Source organism: Chlorocebus sabaeus, chromosome 14, assembly GCF_047675955.1.
Source record: "Chlorocebus sabaeus isolate Y175 chromosome 14, mChlSab1.0.hap1, whole genome shotgun sequence".
NCBI lineage: Eukaryota > Metazoa > Chordata > Mammalia > Primates > Cercopithecidae > Chlorocebus > Chlorocebus sabaeus.
In genome coordinates this window covers 23,894,018-23,921,929 of record NC_132917.1, presented here as the reverse complement: position 1 = coordinate 23,921,929, position 27,912 = coordinate 23,894,018, and the positions used below count along the sequence as shown (strand labels likewise).

Below are 27,912 nucleotides of genomic sequence, written 5' to 3'. Positions count from 1 at the left end.
CTGTGCATTCTGTGGGATTGTACAAATGAGTAATGACGTATAGCTACCATCACAGTATCATACAGAGTATTTTCACTACCCTAAAAATCCTCTGTGCTCTACCTGGTCAGCTCTCTCTCCCTGCATCCCCTGGCAACCACTGATCTTTTTACTGTCTCCTTAGTTTTGCCCTTCCCAGAATATCATATGATTGGAATCATACAGTACGCAGCCTTTTCAGATTGGCTTCTTTCACTTAGTAATAGGCATGTAAGTTTCCTCCAGATCTTTTCATGGCTTGATCCTTTCATTTCAGTGCTAAGTAATATTTCATTGTCTGGGTGTACCACGTTTATCCACTCACTGAAAGATGCTGTGATTCCTTCCAAGTTTTGGCAATTCTGAATGAAGCTGTTATAAATATCTGTGTGCAGGCTTTTGTGTGGACGTAAGTTTTCACTTCCTTTGGGTCAGTACCAAGGTGTGTGATTGCTGCTGGATCAGATAGTTTAAGAGTATGTTTAATTTTGTAAATGGCAAACTGTCTTCCAAAGTGGCTGTACCATTTTGCATTCCCACCGGCAATGAATGAAAGTTCCTGTTGTTCCACATCTTTGCCAGCATTTGGTGGTGTCAGTGTTATGGATCCTGGCCATTCTAACAGGTGTGTAGTGGTATCTCGTTTTTGTTTTAATTTGCGTTTTCCCAACGACATAGGATAGAAAGCATCTTTTTATATGCTTTTTTGCCATCTGTGTATCTTTTTCAATGAGGCATCTGTTAAGGTCTTTGGCCCATTTTTTAATTTGTTTTCTTATTGTTGACTTTTAAGAGTTCTTTCCATATTTTGAATAATAGTTCTTTATCAGATATGTCTTTTGCAAGTTTTTTTTCAGTCTGTGCCTTGTCTTCCCATTCTCTTGACCACATCTTTTGCAGAATGAAAGTTTTTACGTTTAATGAAGTTCAGCCTATCAACTCTTTCTTTCATGGATTGTGTCTTCGGTATCATATCTAAAGAGTCACTGAGCCCAAGGTTATCTAGATTTTCTCTTGCGTTATTTTCTAGGAGCGTTATGGTTTTGTGTTTCAAATTTAGGTTTGTGATGCATTTTGAGTTAAGTTTTGTGAAGAGTAGAGGCCTGTGTCTACATTTCATTTTAAAGAAAGTTTTTTTTTGGCATTTGGATGCCCAGTTGTTCCAGCATCATTTATTGAAAAGATTATCTTTGCCCCATTGTATTGCCTTTGCTCCTTTGTCAAAGATCAGTTGACTCTATTTATATGGGTCTATTTCTGGACTCTCTTCTGTTTCATTGATCTATTTGTGTATTCTTTTGCCAGTACCACACTGTGTTGATTACTGCAGCTTTATAGTAAGTCTTGAGGTCAGGTAGTGTCAGTTCTTCAGTTTTATTCTTCTCGTTTAATTTTGTGTTGGCTATTCTGGGTCTTTGCCTCTTCGTATAAACTTTTAGAATCAGTTTTAGAATCACTTTTTAAACTTTGCTTTAAAGAACAACAAATTATGAAGGACATTCTTCAGAGAGATGTTTTAACGCTCGTCAAAAGGCAAAAATCACTTACTCTTTCAAAGAGAAGGATAAATGAGTGCAGTGGGAAGTATAGTGGGAGGATTGCTTTGATTCCTGTCTCAGCCAGCTCACCCCTCCGAGCCTTAGCCTGGTCCGTATAAGTGAGAATAATAATACCCACATTGCATATGAGACTTAAGGGGTTTGTAAAGCACTAGTTTAATGTCTGACACATAATAGATACTAGAAATAACAGCTAACATTTAGTAAACATTTGCTGTGTACCAAGTGATGAACTAATCATTTGGGTTGTCTGAGTAAGTAGTAGAGTTGGAACTCGCGTCCAGATCTGACTCCAGAACTCATTCTCTCATGCTGCTTTCCATTAACTGGGAGCTGCTCTTATTCCCAACCACAAAAGCAGAACAGTCATCAGTTAATTGCAAGATGGAGGGTGAAGAAAATTAACTGCTTTAAATGAATCCAAGCTGGTCAAGGTACATTCCAGGGTACTGAAGAACCTGCCACTGGGATCCCTGTGTCACCAGTGGTCATCCATTAGCCACCTGAAGTCAGAGTCAGACAGTGCTATAGAATTTGTGTGTCCTAAACTCAGCAATTTGGGGCGAAGTCTCCAGTTATGTATGTAGTCATAAACAAGTGGAAGATACAAGTCATGTGAACATACCACTGGGGGAGATTAATGGTGTCATAAGCTGTTCAGTAATACTAACAAAAAATATCTATGTGCATATGAAACCCCTACTGCCCAAGGACAGAGCTATAGTAATCGGTGTACTCATACAAAGTGCTACAGTGCATGGAACAGTCTATTTGGAACTGGTTATTAAATACAAGGGCCTAACTGTGTGTGTGACAGAGCAGAAGGGTGCGTAAGGGAACAATTATGTCACTTAGACATAACAAAGAGTTAAAGGAGAGTAAGGGCCTTGTTTGCCTTTTCATTGCTTTGGGCTTTGGCATTCAGAATATTTATCCTAAACCTTTTTTGCCTTTCAAATTCAGTTCACCAAGCTTAGGACCTGGTAGGTTTATACATGGAATCTCCAGTGATTGCAATGTAAGCACCATTTTAAATGGCCTGCCATTACAAAATATAAGACTTGAAACAAGTTACCTAGATTTAGATATGTAGTAGCTCTAATTTCTCTGGTAAGTCTCTTCACCACCAAGCTTCAGATTCTCTATTTACTTATAGAGCAGGGGTCAGAGTTGTTATCTGTTATTCAGAGGATTGTTCAGGGGTTGTAAATCAGTATATACATATTGGTATAGTTATTTTTATTGTTAGAATTGAAAGTTCTAACATGATGAAACTACTATTTCATGATATCTCTTTATAATATTCTATATCCTACATCTCACATTAACTCCGTCACTTGAGACATGGTACAGGTCTGGCAGGTTAGAAGGTTGCTGCAGAGTTTAGCCTGAACTAACTACTCTGTGAGGCCAGGTCTGCCCTTTTGTCTATCAGTAGGAGGTTGTTGCTGTCTTAGGCTTATGACCTTTTACAGTAAATTCAAAAGTAAAGATAAAACCAATAAAATTTTTCTTTATCTTGCACTTGTCAATACAGTTGCTTTTGGAAATTCTAGAATATGACTATTTTCTGAGCCAAATAGTTTACTTTCTGATGGTCTGCAACATTAAAATATGATTTGAACTTCTTTCCTTTTTGTGCTTACATGAGCAACATAACTCCTAATGGAGTAGACCTTGACAGGCCTCAAAAAGACATGAATTTAGAAATTTGTCCAGTAATTATTTAAATTTCCAAAAGGAAAAACAAATATCTTTGGCTTTGTGGTGGAAGCATGCTACCCGGTACTCAATAAATATTTGCTAAGTGGATGAAAAGCTATTCTTTTACAAAATAAAATATCTTGTAATTTGCTAGTGTCCTGATAAAACTTCAATAAAAAGATCGCCTTCAGAAAATGCAGTTTATTCATCTAGATTTACTGTTAAAGTCTCATCTTTTCACTGAGCTTTACAGTATAACTGGAAACCATTATGTGATACTCTGGCTGCATAATTGGGCACACAGAGAATAGCATTGTTCACTGGCACTGCTCTCCTCCAAATGGGCAAGGACTTTTCTGGGACTTGTGATATAATCTGAACAAGCACTCTCTGTGTTCGTCACCACAGATTGTCTTTTGTCCTTTACCTCCTGGAATCTGCCCAGATCTTTCCCCTCTCCTTTTCTAGGCATCTCTTGTTTGCTGCTGCTTCTTGCTTGCACTGTAACTTGGAATAGTGGTTCCCAACTGTGGTGCGACTTACTTATGATTCATAACTTGTCTCTCAGTCTCCACAGCCTCCCACAGCATGGGGATGGGTCTTGTGGCCCAGCCCACTACTAATTACTCCTCTGGGAACATGGTAGTAGCCGTGATCTCTCATCTTTCTTCTTCGCCCACTCTTCCTGTCTACCAGAAAGGACCTACCAGGAAGTTTTCGTCAATTGCTCTGACTGCCTATAGTTAACACTGCTGTACTGTCTCCTGAAGCTGAGTTTATCTTCACATCACGTTCCATAAATGCTTATTGAAGCCCTCCTGTGTGTCAGACACTGGGGATGTGGCAAATTATAAAACAAACAAAAATTTCTGCCATCTTGGAGCTGGTGTTTGAGTAGGCTAAAACAGAAAACAAACAAAATGAAGTGTGTAGTGTCTTAGAAAAATAAAGCAGGGAAGGGGAATGGGAGTTCTGCAGGGAGGTGGATCCAGAGGGATTTTATTTTGAATAAAATACTCAGATGAAGCCTCTCTGAGATGGTGACGGGGGGCAGAGACTGGAGGGGTATGAGGAGATCTGGAGGGAGCCGTGTGGATATCTGGAAGATCATTCTGGACAGAGGGGGTAGCACATGCAAAATACCTGAAGCAGGAGCATCCTGTGGTGCCTGAGGAATAGTGCGAGGCCTGTGTGGTGGAAATGGAGGGAAGAGCAGGAGAGGAGGAGGAAGCGAGGGTCTGGGTGTGACCTAGGAAATAAGGGAGATTGTTTAGGTTCTTGTGGGCTATTTATAAGAACTTTGGCTTTTGCCTGGACTGAGAAGAACCCATTGGAGAGTTTTTGTTATTTTTATTTTTATTTCTTCTTCTTCTTCTTCTTTTTTTTTTTTTTTTTTTTTTTTTTTGAGACAGAGTTTCACTCTTGTCGCCCAGGCTGGAGTGCAGTGGTGCAATCTCCGGTCGCTGCAACCTCTGCCTCCTGGGTTCAAGCGATTCTGCAGCCTCAGCCTCCCAAGTAACTGGGATTACAGGTGCCTACCACCACGTCCAGCTAATTTTTATATTTTTAGTAGAGACCGGATTCCACCATGTTGGCCAGGCTGGTCTCCAACTCTTGACCTCAGGTGATCCACCTGCCTCGGCCTCCCAAAGCTCTGGGATTACAGACGTGAGCCACCGTGCCCGGCCAAGGGTTTTAATTAAAGGAGTGACATGATCTGATGTGTTTTAACAGTATTGCTCTGCCTTGCCAGATTAAAGAGGGGGAAGGGATCAGAAGCCAGGAGATTCATTGGAAAGCTAGTTCAGTAATCCAAGCACAAGATGATAACTCGGATCAGGACGGCCGTGGGGGAACGTGTGAGAAGTGATCTGGATGTATTGGGAAGATGGAGCCCGCAGGTGGATTGAATGTGAAGTGTGAGAAGTATCAGGTGGCCTGAGCAGCTGGAGAGATTGATATTGCCATCCACTGAGGTGGAAAATCATAGAGGAGCAGGTTGGGAGATGATTAGGGGTTTGGCTTTGGATGTTACTGTGATGTACCTTTTAGACATCTAAATGGGGATACTGAGTATGCAGCAGAACATGTGAAGAGGTTCAGAGAAGATGTTCAGGCTGGAGTGTAAATTTGGGAGCCTATCAGTACATAAATAAGCCCAGAGAATGAACTAGGTCACCAAGGCTCTGAGTATGTAGAGGAAAGTTCCAAGGACTGAACCTTAGAGCACTGCGACATTGGAAGTCGGGAGAGTTGAGGAGGAACGAGCAAAGGAACTGTGGGAGGGCAGACCGGTGAGGTGGGAGGATAATATGAGGAGAGGCGAGGTGGTGACCTGGAAGACAGTGAAAAAGGATCTCACAAGGAGGGGGTCATCAGCATCACAGACATTAGTGATAGGTCAAGTAAATAACAGAGGAGGCCACCTGGGGAGATTAGGAAGTTCTTTTGCTTTAAAGTGAAATAGCTGAAAATAATGTTAAATGTGTAATTTTCCAGCTTCATTCAGTAAACATTTTTCTACAGTAATATCGATTCCTTGGTGTTTATTGAAATTGGTTCTATGGGTTCTTTGTGTTGTTGTTGAGACGGTGTCTTACTCTGTCACCCAGGCTAGAGTGCAACGGCACAATCTTGGCTCACTACAACCTCTGCCTCCTGGGTTCAAGCGATTCTCACACCTCGGCCTCCTGAGTAGCTGGGATTACAGGCGCCCATCACCACACCCAGCTAATTTTTGCATTTTTAGTAGAGATGGGGTTTTGCCATGTTGGCCAGGCTGGTCTCAAACTCCTGACCTCAAGTGATCTGCCCACCTCGGCCTCCCAAAGTGCTGGGATTACAGGCGTGAGCCAGCACCTCTGGCCTGGTTCTGTGGGCTCTTCAAAAGAATGTATAGTCTCTTGTATGTGTGTTCATATGTTAACCTTGTTAATAGTGTTCAAATATTTCATATTCTCATTAATTTTCATTGAGAGAACTATATTAAACTCTACTACTGTGATTATAGATATGTCAGTTTTTTCTTTTTCTTTTTTATTTTGGAGGGAGGTGGGGTACGGGTCTTAGTTTTTTATTTTACACTTTGAGGCTTTCCTGTTAGTTGCAAATAAGATCAGAATTATTCTTGTTCCTGGTGAATTGTTTCTACCATCTCACATGGGTCCTTAAAGCCTAATTTGTCTGTTGTAATAAAACCTCCCCAGTTGCTTTTAGAATTTTTATTTGGATAGCTTTTTCTAGCCCACTACTTCCAACATTTCTTTGACCTGATTTTTAATCCAGAGCCTCTCTTTTCACTGACAGATTTAAGCCATTTACATTGATTAAAACGATTTAATACTTTTATTTGTATCTATTTTATTATGTATTTTCTATTTACCAGGCATTTTCTTTGCCTCTTTTTCCCTTGCACTGATTAAGTTTCTTTGTTTCTTTTATTGCCCTCTACTGGTTGGGAAATTATGTATTCTATGTCTGTTCTTTGAGTGGTTACCTTTCCTTTTTTAACATATGTGTTTACCTTTGATCAATATCTCTTCCTTCTCCTGATCAATGCAAGGATGATTTATTGCTAATGATTCTCTTCTGTCTTTCATGTTATTATATTTTTGTGTTTTAACTTCACCTTGTATTTATACCTGCCAACTTAGTCATTATTATTGTTGTTTTATACAGTCAGTGATTATTTTGATTTCTTACACATTTACTAGTATTTTGGCTCACCATTACTCATATCTCTTTTATCTTTCCTTCTTATGTAATTTCCTTCTTCCTGAAATACATCTTTTAACAGTTTTTCCAGTCATGTCTATTAGTGGTAAATGCACTCAGATTTTGTCTGAAAATGTGTTTATTTCTCTCTCATCTGTGAATTAGATTTCCAGCTGGACAGTCATTTTCTCTGTGTTGTGTGTTATGTGAGGCCAGTCTAATTGCTGTTCATGTGGTTATTCTGTTTTTTCTTTCTGACTGTTTAATCATGTTTTTTCTTCCCTCTTTGGTGTTCTGGTATGGATTTGTTTTTGATTTTTTCCTAATCAGAAGCCATTGTTCAGAATTTGGGACATTGTATCATTCTTCAATTCTAGAAAAGTCTCAGCCATTATAATCTCAATATTTCCTCTCTCAATTCTTTCTATTCCCTTCTCCTAGACTACCTGTCAGATGTATGTTGGGCCTTGTCATTCTGTCCTCTGTGTCTCTTAACCTCCATTGTATGTTTTCCATCTTTTTTTTTTTTTTGAGACAGAGTCTCACTCTGTTGCCCAGGCTGGAGTGCAATGGCACGATGATCTTGGCTCATGGCAGCCTCCACCTCCCGAGTTCAAGCAATTCCCCTGCCTCAGCCTCCTGAGTAGCTGGGATTACAGGCACCTGCCACCATGCCCAGCTAATTTTTTGTATTTTAGTAGAGACGGTTCACCCTGTTGGCCAGGCTGGTCTTGAACTCCTGACCTCAGGTGATCCACCTGCCTCAGCCTCCCAAAGTGCTCAGATTATAGGCATGAGCCACCATGCCCAGCCTTCCATATCTGTTTCTTTCTGGGCTGCATTTTAAGTAATTCTTCAGATCTGTTTTTAGGTTTACTAATTCCTAAGATGTGTTTAATCTGCTATTTAATCTATTAATATATCATTTCCATGACAATATTTGCCATTTTTATTCTTTTTCAACTCTGCTTATTCTTTATTTTAATAGACTACCTATGGCTTCAAGCCCTTCATTATGTGTCTTGAGTTAATGTTAAACATATATATTTTACATCTCCATGTGTATTTTTGTTCTATCATATGTTCTTGGTGTTCTAATCCTCATTTTTTAATTTATGGTGGATTTTTTTCCCATATTTTGTGATTTTTTTTTTTTTTTTAATACTTCGAGCTCATCTTTAATGAGACTTCGTTTTTCTTTGGAATCTCGTGGAGCCAAAGTTGTAAGTGTGGCCCTCCAGGCCAGTTGCGCCATGCCTTTGGCCAGTCACCCTAAGGGTATCCCCAGTGGGCGACCAATTTTTGTGCTTTTTTCTTTTCCTTTTTCTTTTTTTGAGATGGAGTCTTGTTCTATCGCCCAGGCTGGAGTGCAGTGACACAATCTCAGCTCACTACAGCCTCTGCCTCCCAGGTTTAAGTGATTCTCCTGGCTCAGCCTCCCAAGTAGCTGGGACTACAGGCGGACACCACCATGCTTGGCTAATTTCTGTATTTTTAGTAGAGACGGGGTTTCATCTCTACTAAATGTTAGCAATAGGTCAAGTAGAATAACAGAGGAGGCTACCTGGGGAGATTAGGAAGTTCTTTTGCTTTAAAGTGAAATAGCTGAAAATAATGTTAAATGTGTAATTTTCCAGCTACATTCAGTAAACATTTTTCTACAGTAATATCGATTCCTTTGTGCTCAGACCTCAAGTGAGCACCAAGAAAAACCAGAATAACCACATGAACAGCAATTGGACTGGCCTCACATAACACGCAACACAGAGAAAGTGACTGTCCAGCTGGAAATGTAATTCACGGATGAGAGAGAAATTATAAACACATTTTCAGACGAAGTCTGAGTGCATTTACCACTAATCGAACTCCTGACCTCAAGTGATCTGCCCACCTCGGCCTCCCAAAGTGCTCGGATTACAGGTGTGAGTCACCACACCCGGCCACTTTTTGTGTTAATTCATCTGAATTCTTGAACTCCAAGTTTGTGTAAGATGCAAGCCCAGCATTTGCATTCATTACTTAACAGACAGAAAACTTTTTAATCATGTCACTCTTCGGGAGAGAGGACATTTTTCCTACTCCACCCTGTAATATTCAGTGTCCTGCCAGAGTTCCTCTCATTGGTCAAACCCAGGCAGAGGCCAACTAGAACAGAAGCTTAGAAAAAACAGCCTGCAGGGTTGGCTTTTCTGCAGCCCAGAGCAGAACAGGAAAAAAGAGAGAAATGGGCCTGGGCACAAACAGGCCTAGGACCAACACAATATTCTACCCCCTAACAAATATTCCCTGACTGCTGGCAGCCGAAACACTGTGCTCAGCTTGCTACTACAGAAACGTGTTAGACACGGTCCCTGATCTGCAGTGAGAGCCACAGACACACTAACTACACAGAGTAACAGCAGCACCAGTTAGACGACATGTAATGTTAAAATACAGATACAAACCAGTACCACGGAAATGCAAAGGAGAGGCAGGTCTGGGGGTGTCAGAGGGACGGGGAAGGTTTCCCCCAAAGAAGGATGGTTCTTTGTGGAGAATGAGGTGTGGACAGAGGATACAATAGGAGCAAAAACAGCAGAGCTGTGGAAAGTGTGTGCAGCCTATGAGGCTGGGGGAGGAAAGGTGGGCAGCGTAGTCAGGGCTGAGGTGGAAAGGCGGGCAGCATAGTCAGAGCTGAGGCTGGAAGGGTAGGCCGAGGCTGGCTTCTGGAGACTCTGGAGCCTCTGCCACCGAATTAGGACTTCATTCTGCAAATAATGAAAGCCGTTGAACGTTTGTGAGGGAAGGAACACAAAATATGTGGTGGCTGGCTTGAGCTGTTCAATAGAAATCAAGTGTGAGTCACAAATGCAGCCCCATATGTAACTGAAAATTTTCCAGTAGCCACCTTAAAAAAGTCAAAAGAAACAGATGAAATTAATGTTCATATTTTTACTTCATCCAATTTATCCAAAATATCTTTTCAGTATGCAATCAATATATTATGAATGCAGCATTTCCCATTTCTGTTTTTCTGGAACAGGTCTTCCGAATTGAGTGTGTGTTTGACACTGACAGCATGTCTTTATTTGGAGCAGCCACCCTGCATGTGTGCAGTGGTCACAGGTTGCTAAGGGCTACTTTGTTGACAGTGCAGGTATAGAGGGTGGCAAAGGGGTGTATCCTATCCATAAGACCCGAATTCCTCAGTTTATCAGGAGTTTTATCAGGATAAAAAAGATTTTACCCTCCCTTCTCTCAAAAAGAGCATTCTGTGGTCGAATACGTGTTGGAAACTCTGAGCTCATCAAATTTTTCTGTAGAGTTTCTCACTGCCTGATAAGCTCATGTGCACTGGGGCCCTGCGAGCGAGATACACAGTCTGCTTCATTGTCTGGATTCATCTGACTGCACAGGACAGAAGTGTCAGGAGCCTATTTTGACATTTGCTGGACTGTGGAGAGCAGAAAGCTGGGCAGCCGGCAGAGGCAGAAGACAGAAGGAAACACCAAGAAGAGGAGAGGCGCAAGGGCTGAGAGAGGCAGACTCGAGCCTCCAAAAAGACTTTTCATCCAAGGCACCCGTGCTGTGGGCCGGCAGAGGAGGGTGCAAGCTCAGCAGGGGTTGCTGAACTTGGCAATGCCGAGGTCATCATTACCTTCCCGAGAGCAGTGTCAGGGGCGGTGGGGCAGAAACCAGAATCCCGAGTGGAGATGTGACAGGGAGAGCTGGTGAGAGTTGGCCATGGGTGTAAACCCCTCCAGTGACATTTGCCAGTGAGACCAAAGAAAGGCGGTGCTGAGGAGTGGGCAGGGTTGGAGGAAGGGTGCTTGTTGGTTGGTTTCAAACAGTGGGGTAAGAGGGACACTTAGCAAAGTTTATAGGCTGAGAAGGAAATGGCGAAGAGTGAACATAGAAAACGAAGGAAAGGGAGGGGCCCTGGAGGAGAGGCCAGTTACAGGCTAGCTTTAGAAAGAAACAGGACCCCTCCTTCCCTGACTCAGGAAGGACACAGGGACAAGTGGACAGACAGAGGGGAGGAAGAGGGGCCTTGTGTCTTTATTTTTACCCTGACATCAGAGGTAAGAACGTCTGAAAGTGAGGGTAGGAGTCCGGTTGGAAACTTAAACAGAGGTTAAAAATTTAAGAGCAGGCCAGGTGCGGTGGCTCGTGCCTGTAAATCCCAGCAACTTCAGGCGGCCGAGATGGGCAGAGCACTTGAGGCCATTAGTTCAAGACCAGCCTGGCCAACATGGCGAAACCCCGTCTCTACTAAAAATACAAAAATTAGCCGGGCGTGGTGGCAGGCACCTGTAGTCCCAGCAACTCGGAGACTGAGGCAGGAGAATCGCTTGAACCCGGGAGGCGGAGGTTGTAGTGAGCCGAGATCACACCACTGCACTCCAGCCTGGGCGACACAGTGAGACTGTCTCAAAAAAAAAAAAAGTTGAAGAGCCATCGTGATGAAATGCAAAAGGGTCAGCTAGGCATGGCATGCCAGGGTGTCCCCACATTGTCCTGCTAAAGCTGATGCAATGTATAGTCCAGCTTTAGAAACAAATATCTGAGGTTCTTCCTATTATTCCAAGGTATTATTCCAGATAGAGGGGCCAGCACTTGTGGTTTTTAATGTAAATCATTGTTTCCCGAAGTGTGATGTTGTATCCTCATGGTACTCAACGCAGTGGTACACAAAATGGACCTGTTTTATTTGAATGATTATATATTTGCTTTAATGATTATTAGAAGAAACATAATGAGCACATTTAACTTCAAACATGAGTACGTTTAGAGAAAAATATTAAGTAAATAATAATAGAGATGGAATGTGGATGTGGCGAAAGTCTTGAAAGCAGAACATGAAGTTTGTAAGACACTGGTGTGGGAGGTGGGGCAACCTTGGAAACTGGCCTCAGTTCCCTCCATCAATCACCTGGCCACACCGAGTAGCACCACTGGATCATATCAGGATCAGAGCCATTTCGCCAGGAGTCTGGTCACCCAGCCTCTCCTCCCTGCTCCACAGCCTCATCAAGCAGACGTTTGGATTAGCCTGTGTTTAACACTCAGTCACTCTCTGCAGTTCCCCCGGCAGAAGATAAAATACTGTCCCCCTAAAAGCTTAACAATTTTGAACATGACAGTGGCATTATGATTTATTTCTCTTTCTTTTCTTTTTCGTTTCTTTCTTTCTTCCATTCCCCTTTGCTTTTCTTTCCCTTCCTCCCTTCCCTTCCCTTCCTTCTTTCTTTCCTTCCTCCCCTCCCCTCCCCTTCCCTTTCCCCTTACATTCACTTTTTCCTTCCTTTTCCCTGTTCCTTTCTTTTCCTTTTTTTTTTTGGAACAGGGTCTCACTCTGTTATCTAGCCTGGAGTACAGTGGTGCAGTCACGGCTCACTGCAAACTTGAACTCTCAGACTCAAGCACTCCTCCCAGCCTTTGCTTCCCAAGTAGCTGGGACTATAGGCACATGCCACCGAGCCTGGCTTTTTTTTTTTTGGTAGTCACTTTGTTGCCCAGGCTGGTCTTCAACTCCTAGGCACGAGTGATCCTCCCGCCTCAGACTCCCACAGTGCTGGGATTACAGGCATCACATCCAGTCTATGATTTCTTTTTAGAAACACCAAACATAACCTGTCCTATTATTTGTTGTTGTTGTTCTCTGTGGGAGTAATTTCTTTAAAGCTGTTGGCACCATCTGTAGGATATAGAAAAGCTGTCTTCCTTAGAACTGTCTGTAAGCCCAGATCCATACAAAATATATGCAAATGCAAAGGAAAGTGGAAAGAGCAACACACCCTGCTGGATGCACGGTGTCCTGGCAGGTGCAGGGGTGCGCCTTCTCTCTGCTGCCCTTCCTGATTGCCTGAGCTACAGAAGGTCTTCCCTACTTCATTCGTCTCTTTCCCAGTTTTCTGACACAAGCACTTGCTGCCTCATGTTGTAGCTTGCTGGGTACCTACATGCTGTCAACCTAAATGACAGACAGAGAGGGAGACTCTAAGATAAACAGACGTTCATTTAGAATAGTTGTTGCACTGGGCGCGGGGCTCATGCCTGTAATCCCAGCACTTTGGGAGGCCAAAGTGGGCAGATCACGAGGTCAGGGGTTCGAGACCAGCCTGGCCAATATGGTGAAACCCCGTCTCTACTAAAAATACAAAAATTAGCTGGGCGTGGTGGCGCATGCCTGTAATCCCAGCTACTCGGGAGGCTGATGCAGGAGAATCACTTGAACCCGGAAGTCGGAGGTTGCAGTGAGCCGAGATTGCACCACTGCACTCCAGCCTGGGTGGCAGAGCGAGACTCTGTCCCCCACCCCTCCAAAAAAAAAGAATAGTTATTGCAGTGGGAATATGCATGCCAACAGGTGCATATTCAGAGAGGTAAAGGAGGACAAAACTTTTTAAAGGAAAAATGAAGAGGATCACATAATTTTATATATATATATATATATATATATATATATATATATATATATATATATAAAAATAAATATCCTTGGCCGTGAGAATCAGTAACAAGGGTGGCACCAGTCCGAGGTTGGACAGGCAGCTGCTGGGCAGATAATAACCTTTGCAGGATGATTTTGTGTAAGGTCACCATGGCCTTTATGCAAGGTTGTGGTTTTGCAGTCTTTTGTGATAGTTCTAGTTATCAAGCATTCATGGATGAGAACTCTCTCTTCATGACCTTGCCTGGCCCTTTGTCAGGATTTTTAACACAAGTGACTCCATTTTGATTCTGACAACTTCCACTGCTTTTGCTTTTTTTTTTCTAAGAAGGGTATCCTGAGGTATTTCACCACATCACTGTGTATAGACAAGCCCTCAGCCACTCGTTAAGTGACTCTGGAATTCTGTCACTTCATAGTTTGACATCTAGTTCAGCTCTGATGTGCCTGTAAATTGATCCAAAGTGAATGCAGTACCTCTCACTCGGATGCGAGGCTGCTTGTGACTTTCCTGTCATTTGTGGCTGGATATCGGGAGGGTACCAGGAGTTATTTGTTCGAGTGAGATGAGGCAGTGGTCTTCGGGGAATTACTGGGATCTGGGAATTTCAGGTTTTATAACCTTAGAACTTTCCTTTGAGAAATCTGGAGACATGTTTTTCATTTCTTTACCAGTAGCTCACCGTGAGAAATCTATTTTACACTTCGAATGCGTATATAACTAAACATTTCACAAGATTTACGAAAGCCATATGCATGGTAATTTCTGTTTGTTTATTTTTTAATGCTGGGCCTGACCAGCATTTTAAAAACCAAAATGATATAATGACCCAGTAATGGCTTATGACCTGCAGTTTGGAGTGGTCTGAAGCATCTGATTCATTTAATCATTTCAGTAACTTTGAAAAATGTCTGGAGATGGTGAGATTCTTCACACGCTCTGCACAGTTCCGAAAAGAAATTAGGAGCACATTGAAACGTTACAGACATTGCTGATTTGCCGCTTTGGAGCTGTGAGTGCCGGCTCATTAATGCCAACTCTCCGCGTACGCATGCCGCTCTGCAGAAGTTAGCAGCGCTCTTTTTAAGGCTGCGTCATTCTTTCAAAGCAGCATTTGTAAACCCAGCATGTCTGCTGACAAATGTCTATTTTCTACAAAGTTGACTAAAGTAATATTTTAAACTACCCTGTTTTTTCCACAGGGTGTGCTGATCTGCAAACCCTGGACACAATGCAGCCAATTGAGAGGAAAAGACAGGGCTATATTCACGAGCTGATTCAGACCGAAGAGCGGTACATGGCCGACCTTCAGCTCGTCGTCGAGGTGAGGAGGCCGCTGCTGGCTAGCGCTCGGGGTATCTGCTGTCTCCCACGAGAGACGGTGGGAACCAGACTCAGGGCTGCTTCCACGCAGAGGCAAAGCAAGGCAGCACTTTGGATGTGTGAATTCACAGATAGGGATGGAAGCTCTCACACCCTCCAAATGCCGTCTCTGCCTGCCGGATAATGCTTCAGATTGAAAGTCTCTAGTGAGCTCTTTCCCCCAGATGAGGTCACTCAGAGTGAAGCGGGAGAACAAGAGGGCATTCGCATGGCTTCGCTGGATGTGGCAGGAGCCCCATCAAGGAAGGACGGGGATAGAGTGGATGGGAAGGGCCTACGGCAGACCGTAGCTTCCTCCGATATTTGCCTAATATCTGTTTTAACATCTGACATTTTCGTAAACTGGTATCTCTGGAGGAACTGTGAAACAGTGGAAGTGTTCACCTCATGTTTGTATCAGTTTGGAAAACCCAATGGGAGCATACTGTAAAATAGTTCCCAAATATCACATAGCTACTGTTTGTTTACACCAGTGACCTCTATGCTGATAACAGCTATCCTTATTCAAGTAGCACTTTAAAATGATTTGTGCTTCAGTGAACAAAATAAGACTTTCTATTTCTACTATACCTTCGTTCCCATGCCTTTCAGTTCCCAGTGTACAGACCCTCAGGTGAGAAGACCAGTTAAATTAACAAACCACCTGAAAAGAACAGGCGTCCCCCACCCCCATATACCCAACGGGTGCAGCGTATACCTGGCCATGCCTTTCATAGCAGAATGGAGCAGAGGCTGCGTCCTTCTGCGGCTGTTCCCCAGCAAGCCCTGCCCTGGATTCACTCTCCACCTTAAACGCAGGCCTAATGCCTGGGATATCCAGACATGGAATACTTGTTCCCCTCCCATGCAAACTATATGGCACTTCTCAGTTGGTGATATCTGTCTTCCCTGCAAGCCTGTGGCTCCCTGAGAGCAGGGACTGTGCAGCCTCCATCCTGTGTTCCCACAACTTATCCTGGCCCTTGCTCGGCCTTTCCGTAAGCAGTCAGTGAGTTGGGTGTGTTTATGTCTGCACCTCTCTGGCCAGGACAGATGGCCTAGAAGAAAAGCCCATCATTTTGACCCCCTACAAGGATCAGCCCTGCTGCTGGTCAGATTCCAATCCTAAGGGACTGTAGGTAGGTATGGCGGTCTCCCTAACACTAGGACAGAGGTGAGCAGGCACTGGGTGCTTGCCCCATACTCTGAGGAGTGAAGCGTCAGGTCCGGGTCCAGGATTCAGGGCGAAAAGCACCATTCACAGGTGAGGCCTTCTTATGACCATCCTCATGAAGATTCCCAGAGGCCTGACCATCTTATTCCCATCTGTTTACCTCACCAAGCCCGGCACAAAGCAGCTACCTGGATGGCTAGAGGGGCATGAACGAATCAGCGAATAAACAAACAGATGCACAGCCAGACGCTTCTCTGTCCCTCCACAGCAGCCTCTGAGCAGGCCGGCCGTCTTTCCAGGGCTGCTCTCACAGGAGTGGCCTGGTGTTTCCAGTGTGATCTGGAACTGTAAAACTCTCTTTAGAGAGTGCCCAGCACTTTTACTTGAATTATGTGAATCCATGTTCAACTCAACTCAGTAAACATGAATTACAAACCATGATGTGCAAAGGGCCATGCCAGAGAACAGAGATGAAAGCCAGTTCTTGTCCCCCAGGAAGTCAGAGTCCTGGCAGATGGAGAGAGGTACAGTGGGGCCAGCAAGGCTGAAACCGGGGGGTAGTGACCACCCCAGCCAGGAAGGAATTCCCAGTTATGCTTTGGACAAGGACAAGTTTGCTACTCCAGGAGGAGGATACGGAAGTGGGACGGCATGTATGGAGGGATTCAGGGGCCTACAGGCCATCCAGGGTGACTGGAGTGTGAAGTAGCTGAGGGCCAGGCTGGTGAGGTCGGCAGGGGCAGGTCTCATAGGCCCTGGAACCTCCGGGAGGAATCTGCGTCTTCTCACATGGACAGTGGAGAGCTCTGAGCGATTCCAGTGGAGAGCGGCATGTCATGGGCATTTTGGAAAGATGACATAGGAGAAGAGTGTCTCAGATAACTTCTCTATTTCCTTAAGGTGTTTAAAGTCATTCATTCCCTAGGAATCTCAGTTATGCAGTAGAAACTTAGATTTAGAATCAAAAAGAGTTGAATTGTTGAATTGTAGTCCTCAGTCTTTGTGACCTTGAGCAAGTCTCATTCTGAGCCTTTACTTCTTCATGGGTCAACTGGGAATAATAATACCTGACTCAGTTTCACCTCCATCACCTGTGAAGCTAATTGAGAACCCTGCAAACACACACGCATGCGTGTACATACACACAAGCATCTGCATATTTGTACATATCAGTGCTTTGTAAATCCTCAAGTGTCATGTAATACAGATGTAGAGTATTATTACTTCTTCCTCAGGAGCCAACTTCTGAAACGCACATCTGCTTAGAGTTATCTTAGGGGTGGCATAAGTTGTTACTCTGGTTCTCCCGTTGAATGTCTCATAAATTGTTGTCTAGAACTCTGAGATGCTCCGCCTAACAATGGCCTGCTTTCTCAATTCTGCAAGCTCATACAGTGCAGAGGTGTTTATGCCCTTGGCTCTAGTTAACCTTCATAACATCCCTAAGAGAGAAATCTGACAATCTCCTCTTAACCAGGAGATTACTAGAGTCAGTCCTTGGAATCAGCCTTGATAGGAGCTACGCTAGCAAAAAGAAAGAACATTATGCAATATAAAATGTGTCATAAGTATGCTTACTTGGATGATTAGCTTCAGTTTATGAAGACATTGTTTGATCTGGTTAGTTTCAGTTTATGAAGACATTGTTTGATCTGGTTAGTTTCAGTTTATGAAGACATTGTTTGGTTTAGACCACACGTAGGCTGTGTATCCACACTTAAACTAACTAGTTTTTCTATGTTTTGACTTTAGGTTTTTCAGAAACGCATGGCAGAGTCAGGCTTTCTCACTGAAGGGGAGATGGCCCTGATTTTTGTTAACTGGAAAGAGCTCATCATGTCCAACACGAAGCTGCTGAAGTGAGTCCTGAGCATCACCTGTCATTGCCGCTGACCCCAGAGGCCCCAGACTGAGACTCACACAAAACCCTCTGCAGGGGCTTCTTAGCAAAGGAACTTCAGCTGCTCCCTCAGGCTTGTTATTTTATTATCATTTGATGAAATGTCCTGTGACTGTAAGATACATAAGTATTGAAGAAAGTAAAGAAATATAACAAAATATTTTGGTAAAGAAAAGATTAAATCATTACACAACATATCTATGATTCCAAGATATAAGATGTCCTTGACCCTGGCAGGGCAGAAGAGTCAGAGGAGAGCTGCAGCTCACAGTGCAGGTAAAACTGCCTAGTTTGGTGCTCTCCTAAGTCTCCATCCCCATGTAGGTTCTGTTGTTGGGGTGACTGTCCATCCTTCGTGGCTGTGAGGACAGGCCCCCAAGGGAGGATGAGCAGTCCCAGCTTCCCTCGGAGATAGTGCCCCTCCGCCTCCACACCCGGCCCCTGCTGCTCCTGCTCCCTTTTTTCTCTTACAGACTGAAAATTTCCTTCTTCGTTCAACTGAGAACAAGTTAGAATCTTTCAAAAAACTTTGCCAAGAAGCTAAGGTGAAACCAAAACAATTCTAAAGGCCTTGAAACACACAAGTGTTTTTTTTTTTTTTTTTTTTTTTGAGATGGGGTCTCGCTCTGTCGCCCAGGCTGGAGTGCAGTGGCGCGATCTCAGCTCACTGCAACCTCCACCTCCCAGGTTCACGCCATTCTCCTGCCTCAGCCTCCTGAGTAGCTGGGACCACAGGCACCCGCTGCCACACCCGGCTAATTTTTTGTATTTTTAGTAGAGACGGGGTTTCACCGTGTCAGCCAGGATGGTCTTGATCTCCTGACCTTGTGATCCACCTGCCTCGGCCTCCCAAAGTGCTGGGATTACAGGCGTGAGCCACCACGCCCAGCCACCCAAGTGTACATTTTTAAAATTAATTTTTATTTTTATTATTTTTAGAGGCAAGCTCTCACTGTCACCCACACTGCAGTGCAGTGGCGTGATCATAGCTCATTGCACTCTTGAACTCCTGGGCTCAATCGATTCTCCCACCTTAGCCTCTGGAATAGCTGGAACTATAGGTGTGCACCACCATGCCCAGCTAATTTTTCATTTTTTGTAGAGACAGGGTCTCACTATGTTTCCCCAAGCTGGTCCCGAATTCCTGGGCTCAAGCAATCCTCTTGCCTTGGCCTCCCAAAATGCTGGGATTAGAGGCGTGAGCCACAGTGCCCGGCCCACCCAAATGTATGGACTTTATTTACTTTTTTTTTCTTTGCTAACATCACACCCAGGTTGGCTTGACCAGCAGAGCTTTTGGCCCAGGCTATCTCCTCTTCCTCTCGACTTTTCCTTCCCAGTGCCAGAGGGTCTCAGGTAACTCACTGGTTATCCTTACCATTGCTCTGCCATCTGCCATGGGATTCATCCTTCAATTAGCTGAGACATTCACTTAGAAACACAGAATGAGGGTGTGTTTTTTGCAGGGCTTTGCGGGTGCGGAAGAAGACCGGGGGCGAGAAGATGCCGGTGCAGATGGTTGGGGACATCCTGGCAGCTGAGCTGTCCCACATGCAGGCCTACATCAGGTTCTGCAGCTGCCAGCTTAATGGAGCAGCTCTGCTACAGCAGAAGACAGATGAAGACACAGACTTCAAAGAATTTTTAAAGGTAATTCCACTCTGGGCCTTGCATGGCAGGCTCCTTCTGAGGCTGGGGGCAACAGCACACAATAGCCCAGCAGGGAATCCCGGCAGTGGAGAAGGGCATCCCCATCAAAGGAAACACCAGGACGGCAGATAATTTTCCCATTGTTTTGTGTTGCCTTTTTGTAGACCTGATTTCTTCCTGGCACTGGGACCATAACTTTTTCCCCATCTAATAACAGAGTGTTTTTTTTTTAAGCATACTTACTTATCAGCTACTTTAGACTCCCAAGAAACACCCAGAATGTCACTTTCTTAATTTTGTAAATTGCATTCATTTAATACCTATCTTATTCCAGAAAGAGTATAAAATAGCTTACTTTTTTTCTTTTTTTTTTTGAAACAGAATCTCGCTCTGTTGCCCAGGCTGGAGTGCAGTGGTGTGATCTCGGCTCACTGCAACCTCTGCCTCCCAGGTTCAAGAGATTCTCCTACCTCAGCCTTCAGAGTAGCTGGGATTATAGGCATGTGCCACTATGCCTGGCTACTTTTTGTATTTTTAGTAGAGACGGGTTTTCACCACGTTGGCCAGGTTGATTTCGAACTCCTGACCTCAGGTGATCTGCCCACCTTGGCCTCCCAAAGTGCTGGGATTACAGGTGTAAGCCACCGTACCCGGCCCTAAAATAGCTTACTCAAACGTATAAAATGCAACAAGATAAAATTTAAAATAACTAGATGAATAAACTGGGACAAAAGGAAATGAGAGTAGGAAACAGGAATTAGGATAATATATAAAATGCATATCTGTGATCCTGTACATATACCAGAAGTGTGCACAGACGTCATCAAAGCTTCCAGAAACTGATGAGCAGAAGAAGAAAGGATCAGTTCCATGATGCCACGTCACAAGTTAAATATGAGAAGTAAAGCTACAGCTGTACTCAGAGAGAAAACACTGTGTATAATGTAATGAGTCAACAACATCCTTCATATAAGTTATCACAATAGAAAGTCACATTTTGAGAAGTCATTTGCATTAATGTTGTTCAGTAGTAGAAACTATTATTATAGCTGTTAAAATGGTAAGGAAATAGAAAGTAAAATCTGTTTTCTGGCTTTTTTTCATATTTCCTGTTGGGTTTTTTTGTTCATGAAATACTGCATATTGGGATCTATTAAACAGCCATATCAGTACTTAAGGGAGAGAGTACATAATTTAAACATTTTCATTGTCAGAAAAGAATAGAAAAGAAGAAGAAACTATAAAGATGTTTAGGCAGAAAATAGAAATTCCAAAAGGAAAATGGAGGCAATAATAAAGATAAAAAGCACAAATTATATCAATATATCCAAGAACTGGTATGTTGAAGAGAAGCAATAAAATATAACTGATGAATCTAACAGAAAAAGGAAAAAACACAAGTAACAGTCAGAATGTATGTAAGGAGATCTCTTAAATTAAAGCGCATGTAATTTCAAAAGACATGCTAACAAATGTGAAAACATAAACAAAATGTGTAATTTTCTATTAAAACCTGAAAACTGGCTCAATAAGAATAGAACATCTTTTAAAAATAGAAAATCTTACTATTAAGATACTGTTAACCAAAGAGAAAATTGAGAAACTTACCCCAAAAAGGAGCTGGGTTCACTTGATGGATTTAACAGTGAATTCTTTCCAACTCTAAAAGAATAGATTATTCTATATTATACAAACTGTCACAGATCACAGGAAAAAGTAGAGAGGTCACGTAGTTCATTCTATAAAGCAAAAGTAGCCATGATTCCAGGCCTGTTTAATTAAAACCCACTACCTTTTACAAATACAGCTGTTAAACTCTTAAAGTAACAGTTCATAAAATGAAGCATTACACGAAAAGAAGAGTCTGTCATAACCAAATAGGATTATCCCAGGAGGCTATAGTATACCATGCTTAGAACAAGAGAGGCTTTAATTGTGTGACCAGAGGCAAGTTATTTAACATGTAGGAGCCTTCAGTCCCCTCATCTATAAAAGGAGATTATCATACAATACTTTTAAAGGACTTTAACTCAGAGACCAACACATTATTATTAGCATTCAATAAATGATTATCGTATTTTTCCTTATGATCTCAGGGATGCAAAAATGATTCAATATAAGGCACTGAGGACAGAGCCCTTCAATTTGTGATAAGGGTAGGAGGCGGGGAGTTGCCTCGAAATGAACTGGAAGAAACATGGAAACCAAGATCATAGACTTAAACATTCATCAGAATAATGAGATAAACTGAGAATTGTTAGTATATGTGCATGTTTTAAAACAATAATGATGTAAATAGGATTTCAATGTCATCACAATTGTAACAATAGTAAAAATAAATAAAAATACTGCCTCATAATGAAAGGCCTGCTATAGCTTACCTTAAAAAGCAAAATCTAGCAATAAGCTGTGTTCTAAAATGTTACTTTTAAAAAGACTCAGAAAAATATGAAAATAAGAAGCACGAAGATCCTTGTGACAGCAACATATACAGATATGGCCAAAACAAAAGGGGGCAGTTTGAATATCCAGTAGTGGGGAAATGATCAGGTAGGCTACAGTGAGTGTGCTTTTCCGTCATTAAAAACTGCCACCCTAGAGCAGCAGCTGCTCTCTAGGCAGTGTACCAGTGCCAGGGGTAGAGGCAAGTAAGATGTGGGCCCTGGGCCTGGCGTTCAGTCGGGTGTGGAATAGAGACACTGAAACACGATGCCTCTCCCTATATCACCTGGTGCACATGTGGTGTGGCCAGGGAGGGTCCTGGAAAGGAGGGAAGGTGTCCCAGGGGAGAGCCTGGACAAGGGGAAGCAGGACTTGAGTCTTGAGGGTCGGGTGTGAATCAGCCCCGAGAAGACAGGGCAGGGACAGTCCCAGCAGAGGCTCTCACATTCGTGAGAAAGCTGAGGAGCATCCGCTGAGCTTGGCACGTGAGGTGAGATATTCCTACTGTGAACCCAATAGGTATCATTTTAGATCCTGAGTTATTAAAAGAAAGTTGAAGGCCCTCACTTTACTACAGTGCAAAGTATCAGTGTAGCAAAATTACAGTTCTATGTTGTGAATATATACACATTTTAAAATAAAACATGCACCTAAAAAAAATTATAAAACAGTAAGACACACTTTGGGAGGCCGAGACGGGCGGATCACGAGGTTAGGAGATCGAGACCATCCTGGCTAACACGGTGAAACCCCGTCTCTACTAAAAATACAAAAAATTAGCTGGGCGAGGTGGCAGGCGCCTGTAGTCCCAGCTACTCGGGAGGCTGAGGCAGGAGAATGGCGAGAACCTGGGAGGCGGAGCTTGCAGTAAGCTGAGATCGCACCACCGCACTCCAGCCTGGGCGACAGAGCGAGACTCCGTCTCAAAAAAAACAAAAACAAAAACAAACAAAAAAAAACAGTAAGACAAGGAGAAACATACATAAATAAAAGAAATGTGAAATCTAAAAGGTGATCAAAGACCGATGCTTCCTGTGGTCGGAGCTATGATTTCCTCACGAGCCTCGCTGTTGTTTTGCAGAAGCTGGCATCTGACCCGCGGTGTAAAGGAATGCCCCTCTCCAGCTTCCTGCTGAAACCCATGCAGAGGATCACCCGCTACCCACTGCTCATCAGAAGTGTGAGTGTGCAGGCCGGGCGGTGGGGTCTGAGTTAGGAACAGGATGCGCTGAGGTCCACAGAGGCCGGATCCTCAGGGAGGCTCTGACCGTGCCACCTCACCCTGCACACAGTGTGACGCCGCAAAAGCGATCCCACTGTCCCGGGGACCAGACGCCTCTGTGTGTGTGTGTGTGTGTGTGTGTGTGTGTGTGTGTGTGTGTGGCGTGCGCGCACAGAAACACGCCGAATCCTTGAAGTGGGCAAATCAGAGAGGAATCCAGTGTCACTTGGGTAACCTGTCATCCACCTTTCAAGAAACTCCCCAGCATCTCAAAGTCATAAGTGTACTTGTCCAGGCAGGGAAAGGCCCCTCCAGGTCTCCAGTTTTGGAGCCTATCTGGAACCCAGAGAGAGACCAGGGCAACCTTAGACTCCAGTCTTTCCTCTGAGATCTGCCTCCGTCCACCCCTGAACACCTTTCCTAGATGTCCCAGGAGGCTCCACTTGGCACGTCCTAAACAGAGTTCATTTGTGTCCCTCGCTGTATTCGGCTTTGACATTCCTTCTAAAATTCCTTCTGGCTTTCTTTTCCATAAGCAATATGGCCCTCTTGAGCCCATAAGCCTTCTAAGGAAAAGGCAGACTTTACAAAAGATTACGCCACAATTAACCATTGATTACAGTAACTTACAAAGAAAAACAGCAGGCATATGATAAGCCTGTTACTTCTATTGATGATTCCTTGACTTTTGGTCTGTTAGCTGTGTGTCCTCAATATAGACCTCATGTGATAGATGCCTGTACTAAACTGAACCATAATGCAGGTTCACAGCCCCTTCATTGCAATACTTGGGGCCAGATGTGTTTCAGAATTCGGAATGTAGTTCAAATACCATATAATATATGACTCCTCAACTGAGCCTTAGGGCAGCACTTACAACCAGACACACTAATATTCCTACAGTGAAACATAAGAACAATCGCTGTAAGTAGAGTAAGTAAATATATCTCTTCTGTTTAGGTCAGATTTTGCCACCAAATAGATAGTGAGTAAAAACTTTAGGCTCTCAGGCTTTTCTGCATTTTAGAATTGTAAACGAAGGACTGTGGACTCATCCGACTAGAGTGAGAGAGTCCAGACAGGGGGCGTCTGGTGATGGCCCCTAATTTCTGGAGGGACCACATACGTTTGTGTTCTGGCCTCTAAGCATTCACAGTTGCAGCATGCCTCGTTTGAAATCGCTTCAGAATGAACAGAATGCATTTCTTCCACATGCCGACAATGTGATTTTATTGTATTTTTCCTGTGGCAGGGGAGTCATTGCTTTCATCAGGTATTTTCAAAAGGATCAGTGACCCCCAGATTGTGATGAACCATTGTTATTCAGCAACTTCACGCTTACCACAGCTGCAGCCAGTTTACTCTGGAGGGCTCGCCCTTACATGGCCTAAATTTCGGGAGGAGTAGGGAGGCTCCCGCCTATCACCAGGAGCCAGTCAGAGAGCAACCAGAGACCCACACAGTTCAGAGCCTTGATCCGTTTAGCACTGTCACCTTGTCGCAGCAGCGTTACCTGTCCCTGTGTCCCCAAGAACGTGTGGGAGTACGAGTTTCTCAAGGGCGGAAAGCGTCGTCTTGTTCCCCGCCGCACTTCAGGGCATGGAAGCAGCCCGTGACGGGGGTTGGCGGAGCGGAGCGGTCCAGCGAGGGTCCCGGGGGGCGGGTGAGAGACGCAGCTCCTCCCATGTGACGCTGCCCACTCTCTTCCAGATTCTGGAGAACACCCCGGAGAGCCACGCGGACCATTCCTCCCTAAAGCTGGCCCTCGAGCGCGCAGAGGAGCTGTGCTCTCAAGTGAATGAGGGAGTTCGGGAGAAGGAAAACTCGGACCGACTGGAGTGGATCCAGGCGCACGTGCAGTGCGAAGGCCTCGCGGAGGTCAGGCCTGTGCAGTTAAGCCGTGCGCCTCCAGGGAGGCTGTGGGTGGGGAACCAGCTCCGAGCCTTCCCTCGCATGGACAGTCTCCACCTCAGGCAGCCTGCGTGGACTCACCACCCTGCCCCTGCAAAGGCTTTCTTTTTTTTCTTCTTTTTCTTTTTCTTTTTTTTTTTTTTTTTTTTGAGACGGAGTCTCATTCTGTCGCCCAGGCTGGAGTGCAGTGGCGAGATCATCTCGGCTCACTGCAAGCTCCGCTTCCGTGGGTTCGAGCGATTCTCCAGCCTCCATCTCCCGAGTAGCTGGGACTACAGGCATCTGCCACGACGCCCAGATAATTTTTGTATTTTTAGTTGAGCTGCGGTTTCACCATGTTGCCCAGGCTAGTGTTGAACTCCTGGCCTCAATGGATCCTCCCGCCTCGGTCTCCCACAGTACTGGGATTGCAGGCCTGAAGGGCATTCTCCTTTCTCCTAAGGAGAGAAGACTGGGATTTTTTGTTTTGAGTTATTTGAATTCAGCTGGTAGAATCAGTGTTCTGTGGCTGGAAGTAATGATTTTCACTGGGCCAGTTTGAACTCTGAAGAGTAATGTATTTGAGGATCTTTCATGCAAGGTGCATGGTTCTAGCCACACTCCCACCTAGAAAACTCCACTACAGTATCCTCAGGCCCAGGGCACTGGCCTCAGGGGCACTGGATGGTTTGTGCCGGGATTTAAAAAGTGAAATTTTCTTTCTCTTTAAGCAACTTATTTTCAACTCTCTCACCAACTGCCTGGGGCCCCGGAAGCTCTTGCACAGTGGGAAATTATACAAGACCAAGAGCAATAAGGAACTGCACGGATTCCTCTTCAATGACTTCCTGCTTCTTACCTACATGGTCAAGCAGTTTGCTGTTTCCTCTGGCTCTGAGAAACTTTTCAGCTCGAAGTCCAATGCTCAATTCAAAATGTATAAAACGGTGAGTATCGCACGTCTGGAGGTAGCATCAGGGGCCTAATGAGGTGTCACCTCTATCTTAAGGGCCTTCCTGGCGGACCCTGAGCTGACCTTACGGGACCCTCCTTACCTGGTTCCAGCTCGCTGGTGCTTCCTTTGCTGCTTCCCACACATTCAGGCCCCAGGCAGCTGGGCTCTCCCCACCCGCTGCTGGCCATCAGCCAGACTCCAGCGGAGATTCTGGCCTCGCGTGGCACCTGGGCTCACCGCCGTCCGCATTCAGCACTGGGTCTCTGTAAGTCGAGCCCCAGCACGGCACCAGCGTTGGTAGCAGAGAGAGCCTTTTGCACCAGCCGTCGTGGGTGCTCGGAGCTCCTGTCCCCAGTCCCAACACCTGACCCACCTTGATGGTGACTTTTCCAGAAATGGAGGCTTCATTGTTCTTACAAATGGGGGTTTCATTTGTTCTGTGTAGAAGACCTTTGGCACTAGACCCCTTTCTCCTTCTCAGCAAGGCTCTTTAGAACAAACAGAACTCTCTCTGGTCATAGGCGGGTGGAGTAGAGTTCTGACCCATCTCACAGCCTATGTTTTGGCCCTAATTCTTTCAGCCCATTTTCCTGAATGAAGTCTTGGTGAAACTGCCCACAGACCCTTCCAGCGATGAGCCTGTCTTCCACATTTCCCACATTGATCGGGTCTACACCCTCCGAACAGACAACATTAATGAGAGGTCAGTCCTGACCATGTGTGGCCTGCCTTGAACTCTGGGAGAAGGCCTGGACGTCTCCCTCTGCCATAAACCCATCTCCAGCTGTGCTCAAGCCCCACTAATTCTGTATCCTGAACCTCTCTTAACACGCCCCTCTGCTCCGGCCCCACGGTAGGCCTTTGTCACCGCAGCTGCCCCCTAACATGCTTCCGGGCTTCGCTCCCCACACCACTCAGCAGCCTTCCCAAATGGCAGATTGGCACCTCAGGCCCTGCTACAGTCCCTGCAGGGGCTGCCTGCAGGTGACAACCCACTGTGCTTTGCTGGTTTCCGAGGCCTCCTTGGGCCACAGGTCTCAGCCCCCCGCCCTCCACCTGCAGCTCTTCGCCCCCAGACGCCCTTGTGTGAGTCCCATCCCCGCTGTTCCCAACTTCCTTCAGCCTGCAGCTCCAACAGCGCCTTCGGGGCGCCCATCCGGGAGGTGCTGCTGCTCATGTGTGTGTGCTAGAACCCCTCATGCCAAATGTCATCCGTGGGGCCAATGCATTGTCTCCGGGTCCCACCGCTTTGCGAGTGCCTGGCATTTTGTGGTCAAGAAGGGGCATTAGCAGCTCTCAGCTGGATCCTCCATTAGCATAAGCATCTTTCAGTTGACTAATATCAGGTCTTTGATAGGAAACTTGTGAAAGCTGAGGTTAGCAAAAGACTGAAGAACATGGCAGAGCTCTGGGGCTCCGGGCTGACCTGTGAGGGTGGGATGCCACCAACGGCTGCCCCTGCTTCTCCCGCAGGACCGCCTGGGTGCAGAAGATCAAGGCGGCGTCTGAGCAATACATCGACACTGAGAAGAAGAAGCGCGAGAAAGCTTACCAAGGTATCGGGGTGCCTGGAGGGTGGGACGCAGCCCCCAGGTGCCCTAGGGATGCCGGCCACTGCTCCTGCAGTCAGGCTGATGAAATGAAGACAGGCCTGAAAGACCAGACCTGCTGCGGGATCAGACCAGAGAGCCCTCCCCTCTTGAAGCTGCCACTGCAAACCTCCCTGGGGCCCCTGCCCACACAGACACGGGCTGGCAGTGCCAGCTCCGGGACCTCCCACTCTGCAGCGCCTCTATCCCTCCCCCTCCACTGCACCTTCTCCACTCCTTTCTCTCCATGACTCACCTCACCTCTGCTTGGGCTGTGTTGCTCCATTACATGCCGCTCC

General features: G+C 45.0%; 2 protein-coding genes and 1 long non-coding RNA gene across 6 annotated transcripts in view; 1 reads left to right on the top strand and 2 right to left on the bottom strand.

Annotated features, from left to right (window-relative positions):
* The window catches only part of ITSN2 (intersectin 2), a 152,977-nt gene that overhangs the window by 120,052 nt on the left and 5,013 nt on the right, over positions 1 to 27,912 (top strand). For all 4 annotated transcript variants that reach the window (XM_007971313.3, XM_007971318.3, XM_007971317.3 and 1 more), the window contains 8 exons: positions 14,632 to 14,753; positions 17,718 to 17,824; positions 19,332 to 19,515; positions 23,039 to 23,137; positions 24,890 to 25,057; positions 25,801 to 26,016; positions 26,606 to 26,727; positions 27,498 to 27,580. In XM_007971313.3, the coding sequence (XP_007969504.2) occupies positions 14,632 to 14,753; positions 17,718 to 17,824; positions 19,332 to 19,515; positions 23,039 to 23,137; positions 24,890 to 25,057; positions 25,801 to 26,016; positions 26,606 to 26,727; positions 27,498 to 27,580 (1,101 nt within the window). The remainder of the gene's footprint in view (positions 1 to 14,631; positions 14,754 to 17,717; positions 17,825 to 19,331; positions 19,516 to 23,038; positions 23,138 to 24,889; positions 25,058 to 25,800; positions 26,017 to 26,605; positions 26,728 to 27,497; positions 27,581 to 27,912) is intronic.
* Positions 17,736 to 19,345, bottom strand: LOC140713298 (uncharacterized). Its single transcript, XR_012095232.1, has 2 exons — positions 19,244 to 19,345; positions 17,736 to 17,977 (listed from the first exon to the last, which is right to left on the bottom strand). It is a non-coding gene; the product is annotated as an uncharacterized lncRNA (long non-coding RNA).
* FAM228A (family with sequence similarity 228 member A) overlaps positions 21,029 to 27,912 on the bottom strand; it is a 40,518-nt gene continuing 33,634 nt past the window's right edge. The window contains exon 8 of the mRNA XM_073022816.1: positions 21,029 to 21,177. Within this exon, the coding sequence (XP_072878917.1) occupies positions 21,142 to 21,177 (36 nt within the window). The 3' untranslated portion in view covers positions 21,029 to 21,141. The remainder of the gene's footprint in view (positions 21,178 to 27,912) is intronic.